The following is a 13,882-nucleotide window of genomic DNA, read 5'->3' as shown; positions in this document are numbered from 1 at the left end:
ACTGCCTGGAAATGTGATGAAGGAAGGTTCAATTGAAAGCCCATTGGATGATTATTTCTATGGAAATGGTGTCCAGGATATGGGAAAAAGGCAGCAGATCGGCATTGGGCAATCGATCAGTGTAGGCATGATGGGCCAAATGGCCTCCTTCTGTGCTGTGCTATAACAATTCAGTGACTCAGCGACAAGAGTTTAAAACCCAGCACTGCAGCTAAAATTTGAATTCAATGAATATGCAGTTGTGCTGTTGAATCTGGTAATGTCCTTTTGGGAGGGAAATCTGCCACCCTTACCTGGTCTGACCTACATGTGACTCCAGACCCACAGCGATGTGATTGACTGCAATATCTGATCAGCCACAATCTCATTGAATAGAGGAGTAGACTCGATGGGCCGAATGGCCTATTTCTGCTTCGACGTTGTTATGGTCTTATAGAAACAGGTACTAAACTTGCACTTAGCGCCCAACTCATGAAATTGAAAGGAAATGCATTGTGTTTCTGTTATATTCATAGAATTAAATTCTTTCACAGCACACAATGAGGCCATTTAGTCTGTTATTTCTGTGCTGGCTTTTTGAAAGCGCTTTGGAATTAATCCCAATTTACTTCAAGTTCCCATATTCTTGTGAAATCACCACCCACCTAGCCTTTCCAGGATTTCTCAGTTCCCTTCTGAGTTATAATTGAATCTGGTTCCATTGCCCTTTAAGGCACTGCTATCCAGATCATAGGAAACTGTGCTGAAATAAATCTTTCCTCATGTATTTATTCAGTTTTCCAATCAGTGTCTCCTCAGTCATCATAAACAGAAAGACTCAATTATTTGGCATTACAGAGCTGTTTGTTCATTGAGGTTTATTGTGAAAAATTACCTCTCACTTACCTCATGCTCTCTGCACCTACTCCGCGACTCTCAATGACTGACCCAGTTTAAACTGGAATGTTTTATTTGCTTCTCAGGGACAAAGTGATAGGATCTAATAGACACATTACTGTTCAATGTCATTCCTGTTTACCCAGTGTGTATACTGGTGAGCAGAAAAATACATTGAATGACAAAGCAATTCTGACTATAACAAGACCTTAAGACACAGGAAGTAGGCCATTCAGCCCATTGAGTCTACTGTATCCATTCAATGAGGTCATGACTGATTTGGTAATCCTACATTTTCCTGCCTTTTTCCCATAACCCTTGTTTCCCGACAGTTTAAAAATCTGTCTGAGCCTTGAATGTAATTAGTGACCCAGCCTGGTCTGTCCTCTGAGATAAAGGATTCCACAGATTGACTAGCCTCTGAGAGAAATTCCTCCTCAACTCAGTCTTAAATGTGTGACTCCATATTGTGAGATTATTTGAGGAGGAGTGGTTCTAACGGTATTACCACGGGACTGTTAATCCAGAGACCCGGGTAATGTTGCTGGTGGCCCAGATTTGAATCTCACCAAGGCTGATAGTGGACTTTGAATTCAATAAAAAATCGTGAATTAAGAGGCCAGTGTTGACTAGTAATCCATTGTCAAGTGTCATGGGGAAAATCCATCTGGTTCACTAATGTCCTTTAGGGAAGGAAACCTGATCTGACCTACAATGTGACTCCAGACCAACACCGATGTGGTTGACATTTACCTGCCCTCTGGCAATAAATGCTGATCCAGCCAGCGACACCCTCATCCCTTCAATGAATCAAGAAATTCCCTCTGGCCCCATAATGGGAAACAACCTCTCCACATCGACCCTGTCAAGTTTCCAATGAATTTATGTGTTTCAATAAGGTCACCTCTCATTCTTTTGAACTCTAATGACTATAGGCCCGACATACTCAATCTCTCCACATCAAGCAGTCCCATTTGAGCGACCTCCTTTAACCATTCCCTCTCGTAGCGAGATCCGCAGTGGCTGAGAAAGAATTTCCTCTAATGTTTCTGGGATTTAGCAATTACAATCTCACATTCAAAGGAATGCGTTGCACAGAGGGAGCCATTCAGCTCATTCTGGCCAAGAAAGGGTCAGTCAGTCTATCCCACTTATCAACCCATGGTCCATTAGTCATGATCCAAGACCAAGTATCTGAGGGTTTCTGTCTTGCCCATCTTTTCGGGCAGTGCTAGTAAGTAAGGGCCTTCCACCTGGAGAATGATCCCGTGACACTGCTCCAAACATTTTCAGAGATCTTTCCAGCCACTTTATTCTTTCAGGGGAGGTGAGCCTCGCTGTTTGCAGTCCATTTTCCAGCAAGTGCCTCATGGCCTTGTCAATATTTTCAAATTAACCCATTCAGAGATGTTACTGTACACCTCTCAGGTGGGTCTTGAACGTGGGCCTTCTGGTTCAGAGTTAGAGAAATTACCACTGTACCATAGGCACCCTTAGCATCCGTGCTATTGATGAAGATATTCTGAACATCCTACTCAGATTGTTATAACTCATTTCAGGAGCAGCTGGGTATTGAACCTAGGCCCTCTATCTGAGAGGTAGGGACACTACCACTGCAGGAATCTCAGTGAGTCTCTCTCTCACTGCAACCCCAAGGTCATCTCCTCTGTCCTGAAGCTCTTCAACCATGTCCTGAAACAGACTCGCTACCACAGCCACACCTGCCAAACTTCCTTCCCACCTATCCGCTCCACCCTCCTCTCCGACCTATCACTTTCATCCCCACCCCTTTCCTGCTCCTTGGATGCTGCCTGACCTGCTGTGCTTTTCCAGCACCACTCTAATCTAGACAGTACCACTGCAGCACAAGAGCGGCCTGTAGCCTTGATTGCTTCGGAAGTTCAAATGATCATTTAAATAATTCTTCAAATGTTGCGTGGGTTTCCATCTCTTCCACCCTTTCCAGCAGTGAGTTCCAGCTTCCCACCACCATCTTGATGAAAAGCCTTTTCCTCAGATTCCCTATAAACTTCCTGCTCCTTCCCTTAAACTGTACTAATCCCACAACTATGGGGAAAAAAATCTCCCAATCTGCCTTGTCTACATCCTTCAGAACTTTATACTCCTTGATCAGACTCTCCCCTCAGCCTTCTCTGCTGTCTGTGTTCTCCAATATTATCTGCTGCAGAGACTCCAATCCAGGGAAATTACACCCCCAGCTCAACACTTCAGCATTCTATTTGATTGACTCTGAACAGTTTCTTTGCAGTAGACTGTGCAGACAATGTAATGACTTTACAAGTTTGCCAACATGAACTTCCACAGTTCTGAGAACCATGAACACTCTCAGTTCGAATATGTTGCAGTATTCAAACCAAGCTGTCCTGGTTTGGAAGCAGCTTAAACCACAGCCTCCTGCTGAGCAGACTGGTTCCCTGAAATACCTTGAATTCCTTTTCAGGCCAGGGTGAGCTAGAACCAACAAGGTAATGGAGTAGGAACAGCACCACTGATGCTGGAATCTGTACTGAAAACAGCAAATGCTGGAGATCACAGCAGGTCAGACAACATCCATGGAGTGAGAGCAAGCTAGTGTTTTGAGTCAAGGTGATTCTTTATGTAGATGTGTAGACACGTCAGTAAGATGGACAAGGCATCTAGGGGACTTGCCTTTATTAGTCAAGGTGTTTAAAACAAGAGGAGGGAGGTTATGTTGGAGCAGTATGTCATGGTGGTTAGTTAGGCCACAGCAACAGTACTGTGTGCAGTTCTAATCACCGATACTAAAGGAAGGAAGTGGTTAGATTTGAGAGGGTGGAGGAAAGACTCACCTGGATATTACTGGGACTGGAATGGTTCAGGTATGAAGAGACTACAAAGGCTTGGCTTGTTCACCTAAGAGCAGAGAAGACTGAGGAGGGGGAACTGTGTGTAAGATTATGAGGGGCATGGACAGGGTGGATAGGGAGCAGCAGTTCCCCTTGGTTGAAGGGTCAGTAATGAAGGACCATGATGAGATAATGAAAGGTTCAGAGGGGATTTGAGGAAACATGTTTTCACCCCAAGGGTGGTGGGGGTCTGGAAGGTACTGTCTGGGAGGGCAGTTTAGGTGGGAAACCTCACAACCTCTTAACATACTCAGATGGGCACTTGTGATGTCATAACATTCAAGGCTATAGGTCTCGAGTCATTGAATCATAGAGATGTACAGCACGGAAACACTTGTTCCAACTCATCTGCACCAACCAAGTTTCCTAAATGAATCTAGTCCCATTTGCCAGCATTTGGCCCATATCCCTCTGAACCCTTCCTATTCATATACCCACCCAGATGTCTTTTAAATGTGCAAATTGTACCAGCCTCCACGACTTCCTCTGACTGATCATTCCATACAAGCACCACCCTCTGTGAAAAAGTTACCACTCCAGTCCTTTCTAAATCTTTTCCCTCTCACCTTAAACCTATGCCATCCCGGGAAAAAAGGTCACCACTCAGCCTCCAGCAGTCCAGGGAAAATAGCCCCAGCCTATTCAGCCTCTCTCTCCCTGTAGCTCAAATCCTCCAGTTCTGGCAACATGCTTATAAATCTTTTCTAAACCCTTTCAAGTTTCACAATGTCTTTCCAATGGTGGGGAGACCAGAATTGAACACAGTATTCTAAAAGTGGCCTAAGCAATGTCCTGTACAGCTGCAACATGATGTGACACATGGCAGGAAGGTGTAGGTAGGAGTATACTTCTGGTGGTACAGACTTGGCTGTATTGTATGATTCTATGATTCAATGATGTTCGAAGTTTTTGAGAAGACTTGTAGCTCAGGTTGTGGATGAGTCTGTTGACTTCCTCATTGAGCTGGAAAGTTTAAAAAATTACCAACTCATCAAGCAGGTCAAGAACCCCATTTAACAATGATGACACTCCAGCACCCTCAATACTGACCCTCCAACAGTGTTGCTCTCCCTCAGTATTGACCCTCTGACAGTGCAGCACTCCCTTAGTACTGACCCTCTGACAGTGCAGCACTCCCTCAGTACTGATCCTCTGACAGTGCAGCACTCCCTCAGCACTGCCCCTCTGACAATGCAGCACTCCCTCAGTACTGACTCTCTGACAGTGCGGCACTACCTCAGTACTGACCCTCTGACAGTGCGACACTCCCTCGGTACTGACACTCCGACAGTGCGACATTCCCTCAGCACTGACCCTCTGACAGTGCGGCAGTCCTGCAATACTGACCTTCTGACAGTGCGGCACTCCCTAAGTACTGACCCACTGACAGTGTGGCAGTCCCTCAGTACTGACTCTCTGACAGTGCGGCATTCCCTCAGTGCTGACCCTCTGACAGTGTGGCACTCCCTCAGTACTGACCCTCTGACAGTGCGGCCCTCCCTCAGCACTGACCCTCTGACAGTGCGGCACTCCCTCAGTACTGACTCTCTAACAGTGCGGCATTCCCTCAGTATTGACCCTCTGACAGGGTAGCACTCCCTCATTACTGACCCTCTGAGAGTGCGGCACTCTCTAAGTACTGACCCTCTGACAGTGTGGCACTCCCTCAGTACTGACCCTCTGACAGTGCGACACTCCCTCAGTGATGACCCTCTGACAGTGCGACCCTCCCTAAGTACTGACCCTCTGACAGTGCGGCACTCCCTCAGTACTGACTCTCTAACAGGGCAGCACTCCCTCAGTACTGACCCTCTGACAGTGTGGCCTTCCCTCAGTGCTGACCCTCTGACAGTGTGGCAGTCCCTCAGTACTGACTCTCTGACAGTGCGGCATTCCCTCAGTGCTGACCCTCTGACAGTGTGGCAGTCCCTCAGCACTGACCCTCTGACAGTGTGGCAGTCCCTCAGTGATGACCCTCTGACAGGTGCAGCACTCCCTCAGTACTGACCCTCTGACAGTGCGGCACTCCCTCAGCACTGCTCCTCTGACAATGCAGCACTCCCTCAGTACTGACCCTCTGACAGTGCAGCACTCCCTCAGCACTGACCCTCTGACAGTGCGGCACTCCCTCAGCACTGACCCTCTGACAGTGCTGCACTCCCTCAGTACTGACCCTCTGACAGTGCGGCACTCTCTCAGTACTGACTCTCTGACAGTGTGGCACTACCTCAGTACTGACCCTCTGACAGTGTGACACTCCCTCGGTACTGACACTCCGACAGTGCGACATTCCCTCAGCACTGACCCTCTGACAATGCGGCATTCCTGCAATACTGACCTTCTGACAATGCGGCACTCCCTCAGTACTGACCCTCTGACAGTGCAGCACTCCCTAAGTACTGACCCACTGACAGTGCGCCATTCCCTCAGTGCTGACCCTCTGACAGTGTGGCAGTCCCTCAGTACTGACTCTCTGACAGTACTGAAACTTTGAAACTTCCCGACACAGAATTCTTGCCTTGAGGATGTACAGTTGCGCTCGAGTGTATGTGTATTATTTTGCTGCTTTGCTGACCCCTGTGTGATTCTGATCCCCATGAATCTTCCAAAACCCCTTCCCCTAGCTGGAAACTATTTGTTTATTATTTCACTTATTTCAGTTTGTACCTGTTCATTGGTCAGTCTTCAGCAACCTCTGACTTCCCATATTGTCAGTCCCTTGTTGTTAATTTGCATTGGAGTGATGTGTGAAATATGTGTTCCAATGTATCGGTCCTGCAGGCATGTTATTGACCAGCTCCATTTCTCATTTAATCAATATATGATTTCATCAGAACCACAAGTCGAATTAAAAGTTGCTGGATTCTATAGCACAAGTAAATGATTGTCGTAAAATCCATTAAGGATTAGTCCATGTTTTCACACACACAAATATAACTGATTCACTTCAATAATCTTCAACACATTCCAGCAGAATAATTTAGTTTTTAATAATATGCTTTCACTATTAAGCTGCTTAATAATGTCTGATATTATCATGCAATACTGTTGTATGATCTTCTCAGTCAGTCTTTAAATATGAAATATAATAAATGTTGACAGCTTTTTCGTATATTTCAGCAGCTGATTGTGACTTTATGGTCAATTACTGGTCCAGTATTTCCTTGGCCCCAAGTTAATGTTCTGACCAAGACAGCTGGTGGGATTAAAATTTTAAATTTGGAATCTAAAACCAATCTCGGTTATGGTGTTGAAACTATCAAAAGTTGTTGTAAAAGCCCAGCCCAGGTTCATGAATATCCTTTAAGGAAGGGTATCTGCTGTTCTTACCTGGTCTACACGTGGCTCCAGACTAACAGCAATGTGTCTCAGAGCTTTGTTATACCAGCATTGGAGGCAGTCCAGTGAAGGTTCACTTGGCTGATCCTGGGTATGGAGTGACTCTCTTGTGAGGAGATAGTGAGTAGGTTGAGCCTGTACTCATTGGAGTTTAGAAGAGTGAGAGGTGACCTTATTGAACCACGCTTGCCTTCATCGGTCAGGGCACTGAGTACAAAAGTTGGCATGTCACATTGCAGCTGTCTAAGACATTGGTTAGGCCACAACTGGAGGATTGTGTGCAGTTCGGGTCCCCAAACTATAGGGAGTATATGGAGGCTTCAGAGAGGCTGCAAAAGAGGTTTACCAAAGACACTACCTGGATTGGAGTGTATTAGCTAGACGGAGAGATTGGAACAGCTTGGATTGTTTTCACTTGAGCGTCAGAGGCTGAGGGGCGGGCTGATAGAAGTGTCGAAAATAATGAGAGGCAAGGATAGGGTGGATAGTTAGAGTCTCTTTCCCAGGGTGGAAATGTCAACTACCAGAGAGTGTAGAGGCGTTGGGGGAATAGTTTAAAGGAGATGTACGAGGAAAGTGTTTGACACAAGAGGCCGTACGTGCCTGGAAGGTGCTGCGAGGAGAGGTGGGAGAAGCAGACATGATAGAAATGTTTCAGAGGCTTTTAGACAGACACATAAACAGGCAGAGGATAGAGGGACATGGAACACATGCAGGCAGATGGAACTAGTTTATATTTGCATCTTGGTCAGCACATGATGGGCCAAAAGGCCTATTTCTGTCCTGTACTGTTCAATATTCTATGTTCTGCTTTTAACTCCATGATTGTAAGATTGTTATCCTTGTGTTGAACTCACTACAGTCCTTTCAATCTCCCTTTGCTGTATTCTAAACAGTTCCCAATCCTTTGGGTTATCACACATTTTGGCAACTTTACACACCTAAGGATTTGCAATCACTGTCTGAGAGGCTGGTAAAGGCAGAAAGCCTCACCACTTTGTGAAAGTGCTTGACTTTCCCAGGAAACTGTGGGATTTGCAGGAAAACAGATGAAGAGTTCAGAAATGAGATTAAAATTGATTGCTCCTTTTTTGACCAGTCCAATGGCCTCCCTTTATATTGTAATTCTTTTTTTGTCAGGATATTGCTAGGCTCCTGATTGGTTCATCTACATTTTGGAGAAACCATGGCTAACTCCTATTGGTTCTGTGAGGGAGGTTAGTGTCTCTTCCGGTGATACATGTCCTACCTGCCCAGGGAAGCTGCCAGGCAGAGGTCATCAGTTTATCATTGCCACCTCTGCCAGTGGCACTATACCCACCTGAGGCCCAGGGGATCCAGGTCAAAGGTGACTGAGGGTGGAACAGAGATCCCGGGAGAGGGGATGGTCACTAGGGGTGAGGGGTGTGGGAAGGAAGGATATTAGAACCAACATCTGTTGGTCTAATCTGTGTCAATGTACTGGTGTATGAGTCTGATTGACACTCTGCTGACAGCAGCCCCCTCCAACATCCGGTTCACTCAGAGAGTGGGCTTCTCACTCCCAGGAACTGACACAGAACCTCTCCAGCAATAAGTTGACACCGGCCCTATTCCATTCCCATTCTGCGAGGCTGTATTAAATCCAGCCCCACTTCTCCCAGTCTCTCTGCAGCACAAATAAGATGGGATCGTCCTCCTGGGATGTACCTTGGGGCTGAAGATGCTACAGAAATGCAAGCTGTTATTGGTCTAAAAAAGGTGCAACATGAAAGGTGCTACAGAAATGCAAATTGTTGTTGATCTAACAAGGACACAGCATTGAAATATTGCTGTCTGTGAGAGGGAGTGTGCCTTGACCAAATGTCAGCCTGGAATTTACACAAAATAGGAACCTGCAGGGTTGGCGGGAGATTGAAAAACAGGCATTTCTTAAACTGTGCCTTACAAAGGATCAGTTTATTTGAAATTGAGGAGCTAAGATTTGTTGAGTTGGTGCTGGTTAATCAGAGGAGTTTTACTGTGATCTAAAAGCGTGTCATCTGTAATGACCCTATCAAAGCTGTTATTGATTTCTCTCTGACAGAGCCTTTCAGCTTGTTTATCATTTGGGAATTCTGATGATTTGTAGAAATCAGTGTTAAAAATGCAGCTCATCTTTTAACAAAGAAAGAAAATGTGTCAGAAGAAAGCGCTACAACAATTACATTTATGTTGCACCCTGAGTATAAAAATAAATGTCCGAGAGTACCTCCTGGGGGCATTTCAAAATGAAGTGGTGCGGTGGCTCAGTGGTTAGTGCTGCTGCCTCACAGTACCAGTAACCTGGGTTCAATTCCAGCCTCGGGTGACTGTCTGTGTGGAGTTTGCACATTCTCCCCGTGTCTGCGTGAGTTTCCTTGACAATCCAAAGATGAGTGGGTTAGGTGGATTGGCTGTGGGACATACAGGGTAATGGGCTGGGTCTGGGTGGCATGCTCTTTGGGAGGTCAGTGTAGACTCAGTGGGCTGATTGGCCTGCTTCATCACGGATTCTGTGATTCTAAGTGTGACATAGTGTCATATGAGGGAATGTTAGGTCAGGTGACCAGGTGCTTCATCAAAGAGGCAGGTCTTTTATTTTAAAGACAGGAAGTGAGATCAGAGGTGGAGAGGTTTAGGGAGTGAACTGGGAGCTGATGGTTCAGGACTGTTGGTGGGGGAACGTCAATTAGTCTCATTCAGCAGCATTGGGTATAGTGTCCAACATTAGAGAGGTGCAGGGTCTCCCAGCAATGTAAGGGAAGTTACAGAGCAAAGGGCACGCTCATGCCTGGAAGCCAGTGCGGGTCAGTCAGAGTAGGGCAATTCAAGCTGATGCAAGGTCAGATACCAGCAGCTATTCCCCCTCAAGGTCATGGGGGGAGTAGGGAGGGGGAAATAGTTGGGAGGCTGAAGGTGGGAGACTGGCTGGAAGTGGAACACTGAGGTCCTGGTGTTTCCCGAACCAGGCATCAGCAGCAAATCCATGTTTCGGCTCAAAAGTGGCAATTTATGTTCGCAACGCAGAACACCCAGGCAATGTCTGTCTCCAACAAGAGACAACCTAATCACCAGCCCTTATCACTGAATGCCATTACCATCACTGAATCCTCCACTATTGATATCCTGGGGGTTATCATTGACCAGAAGCTGAACTGAACTCACCACATAAACTCTGTGACTACAAAAGCATGTCAGAGGTTTGGAATACTGCGATGAGTAACTTACCTCCTGACTCTCCAAACCTGTGCACCATCTACAAGGTGAAAGATGAAGTGCTCCTGCCTGAAACATCGATTTTCCTGCTCCTCGGATGCTGCTTGACCTGCTGTGCTTTTCCAGCACCGCTCTAATCACAAAACAAACATCTACTCCCTCCACCACTAATGCTCAGCAGCAGCAGTGTATTAACTATAAGATGCACTGCAGAAATTCACCAAAGATGCTCAGATAACACCTTCAAACCCAAAATCACTTCCATCTAGAAGGACAAAGATAGCAGATACATGGGAACACCACCCTCTTGGAAATAGTTTTGTTTTGTGCGTGTCACTGGCTAGGACAGCATTTATTGCAGGGACTGTTCAGAGTCAACCAGGTTGCTGTGGGTCTGGAGTCACATGTAGGCCAGACCAGGTAAGGTCAGCAGATTTCTTTCCACAAAGGACATGAGTGATTGTGATAGGTTTGTGTGGCAATAATAATTTCACGGTTACCTTTAGACTCGTTTTTCTGTTAATTCCAGATGTGATTGAACTTGTATGTCACCAGCTACCATGGCAGGATTCATGTCCTAGAACATGATTGGGTTCTGGTTACTCATCCATTGACATGGTCACAGTGCCATCTGTACCCTGACTAAAACAAGGGCATGCTGAGACAGGAGAGGCACCAGCTGCTGTTATTAAGGTGGAAATAGTCGCCCTTTGATGAATGTTATTTCATGTGACTCCCAAATAAGCATAACCTATAAACTCACCTTCTGGAACTTCACCCTCGGTATATCTCCGATCCCACCGTGTGCTGTGGGTTGGTACAGAGCCTGGAGTTCAGTTGTCAGTGATGTGATGATAACCGGGGTGGGAGGGGTCTTTGAAGATGTTGGCTGCCTTCCTTAGGCTTGGGGAAGTGTAGAGGGAGCCAATGGATGGAAAGTTGGTGTGTCTGATGGACTAACCTGTGTTCACAGCTCTCTGTAGTCAGAGGTGAGTTACTCATCGCAGTATTCTGATTGGGCGTTAATTGGGCTTTCAAGCCTGAAATTGGTTTTTAACAAACAAAAACAGAAATTGCTGGAGAAATTCAGCAGGTCTGGCAGCATCTGTAGAGAGAATCAGAGGTTTGGAAACAGAAATGTTAACTCAGTTTCTATCTTCACAAATGCTGCCAGAACTGCTGAGTTTTTTCCAGCAATTTCAGTTTCAGATTTCCAGCACCCATTGTTGTTGTATTTTCCAGATATTTGTTGTGATTGGGGATTACAGATGCTGGGACCAGTAAAGGGTGGATGGATAAGAAGACTCGAGTTTACCTGGAGTTAAATAGAGTTCAGTCACGGATCAATAATGATCTCATTGGACAACGGAACATGCTGAAGCTATCAAATAGATTACTCTTGCCCCTGTGAGATCAACAGATTTTTATTGGTTACGATTACTGAAAAATATAGAGCAAAGATGGGAGTAAGTAGGGTTAGGTGAGTAATCAGCTGTGATCTAATAGAATGGCAGAGGAGGTTGCTGGGGATAATGGCATTGTCTGATCCTGTGTTGTTGCTGCTTTGACTGTACCTTCTGTTTCTCTCTCTCTCTCCATACTTTAGGCATTGTACTGACATCCTATGCTGTGTGCTGTTTATTGCTGTGATTCTCGGTTACATTGCTCTGGGAGTTGTCGGTGAGTATGTTTCAATCCATCAAACCCAAATGCTCGGTTTCTGCTTACCCTCGTTCCTTAAGCATGTCGATTGTTGTGGGAATGCATGGACAAAGCGTACAGTAGTGGCACCTCTAAAGTCTAAAGGAAATAAGATGAAAGGTCTTGGTGGCTCCTGAGCATTCCTGTTAAGTAATAGGCCTGTTTTGTACAGTGATGAATCGGAATGAGATCAATTCTGACAGGTTCTGTTGTTACCATTGATCCTGTAATGACTCCCAATGAAAGAAGACCTGGTTAAGCCAAGCCTTGTAACTAAAAGTCACTTAACTGGCCTGGTTTGATTTTTCATTTGTTGTCAGCTTGCTCCAATGGATATTGACGAACAAATCCTGACACAGACAAAAGTTAATGAAAGGCGGCTTTATCCACAGCTGACCATGTTGTGTCACCATCTCTTCAGCTTTAATCAATAATGGGCGATTGTGGCCAATTATTAATGAATAATGTTGAGAGAAAATTAATGTCACACTCTGGTCTAAAAAGGCTCAATGATTTAAAGCTGATGGCTGTCTACAAAGGTCAAAGGTTAATCAACCACTGCCATTTCAGCTCATTATTGTTCAGTCGAAGTGAGATGGATTTCAATCTTTCTACAGATTATCAACTTAACTGAAAAAGTATTTTTTATAAAATTGTTTGCTTGCGTGATACCAGAAACCAAGTGAACATTAAAATCAATCGAAAACAAAGAACTGCAAATGTTAAAATCGGAAACAAAAACAGAAATTGCTGGAGAAACTCAGCAGATCTGGCAGTGTCTGCAGAGAGAGAAAGCAGAGTTGATGTTTTGGGTTGAGTGACCCTTCTCCAGAGTTGATGGTAGTGAGGAAGAGGTTGGGAAGACAAAAGAATAGGCCACTAGGATCATCAGCCATTATTTCCGCCACCTCCAGCGAGATGCCACCACCACATTCCCCTCACCTCCCTTCTCCGCCTTCCACAGGGACCATTCCCTCCAGGACAACCTGGTTCACTCTTCCTTCATCCAAACACTGCTCCACAGCCCCACGGCACCTTCCCCTGACCACCTACCTCCTCCCTCCTCAGTATCCAAGGGCCCAAACATACTTTCCAGGTGAAGCAGCACTTTACCTGCACTTCTCACAATCTATGAGAGAAAGTGAGGGCTGCAGATGCTGGAGATGAGAGCTGAAAACGTGTTGCTGGAAAAGCGCAGTAGGTCAGGCAGCATCCAAGGAACAGGAGAATCGACGTTTCGGGCATAAGCCCTTCTTCAGGAAGAAGGGCTTCCTGAAGAAGGGCTTATGCCCGAAACGTCGATTCTCCTGTTCTTTGGATGCTGCCTGACCTGCTGCGCTTTTCCAGCAACACATTCTCAGCTTCTCACAATCTAGTCTAATACATTTGCTGCTCACAATGTGGTCTCCTCTACACTCGGGAAATGAAGCACAGATTATCTGACCACATCACAGAACACCTATGTTCTGCCCACAGAAAACAACCCTGAGCTTCCAGTTGCTTACCACTTAAACACCCCACTCTCTTCCCTAGCCAACATCTCTGTCTCAGGCTTGCTACAGTGCTCCAGAGAAGCTCAGCACAAGCTGGAAGAACAGCATCTCATTTTCAGCTTGGGAACCCTGCAGCCCTCCGGACTCAATATCAAGTTCCCATCTCCTTACCCTAAGCCCCACACACCAGGCTGTGTCATCACCTGGACTGCTACCACAAACAGGTAAAAACAATGACTGCAGATGCTGGAAACCAGATTTTGGATTAGTGGTGCTGGAAGAGCACAACAGTTCAGGCAGCATCCGAGGAGCAGCAAAATCGACGTTTCGGGCAAAAGCCCTTCATCAGGAATGAAGGCAGAGAGCCTG

The 13,882-nt window shown here is 45.8% G+C and overlaps 1 protein-coding gene across 5 annotated transcripts in view; it reads left to right on the top strand.

Moving 5' to 3' along the window:
- LOC122554098 (choline transporter-like protein 5) overlaps window positions 1–13,882 on the top strand; it is a 281,888-nt gene that overhangs the window by 155,566 nt on the left and 112,440 nt on the right. For all 5 annotated transcript variants that reach the window (XM_043698569.1, XM_043698571.1, XM_043698568.1 and 2 more), the window contains exon 3: window positions 11,926–11,999. In XM_043698569.1, coding sequence (XP_043554504.1) covers window positions 11,926–11,999 — 74 coding nt within the window. The remainder of the gene's footprint in view (window positions 1–11,925; window positions 12,000–13,882) is intronic.

This window comes from Chiloscyllium plagiosum, chromosome 11 (assembly GCF_004010195.1).
Source record: "Chiloscyllium plagiosum isolate BGI_BamShark_2017 chromosome 11, ASM401019v2, whole genome shotgun sequence".
Lineage (NCBI taxonomy): Eukaryota > Metazoa > Chordata > Chondrichthyes > Orectolobiformes > Hemiscylliidae > Chiloscyllium > Chiloscyllium plagiosum.
This window is presented reverse-complemented; position numbering and strand designations above follow the sequence as displayed.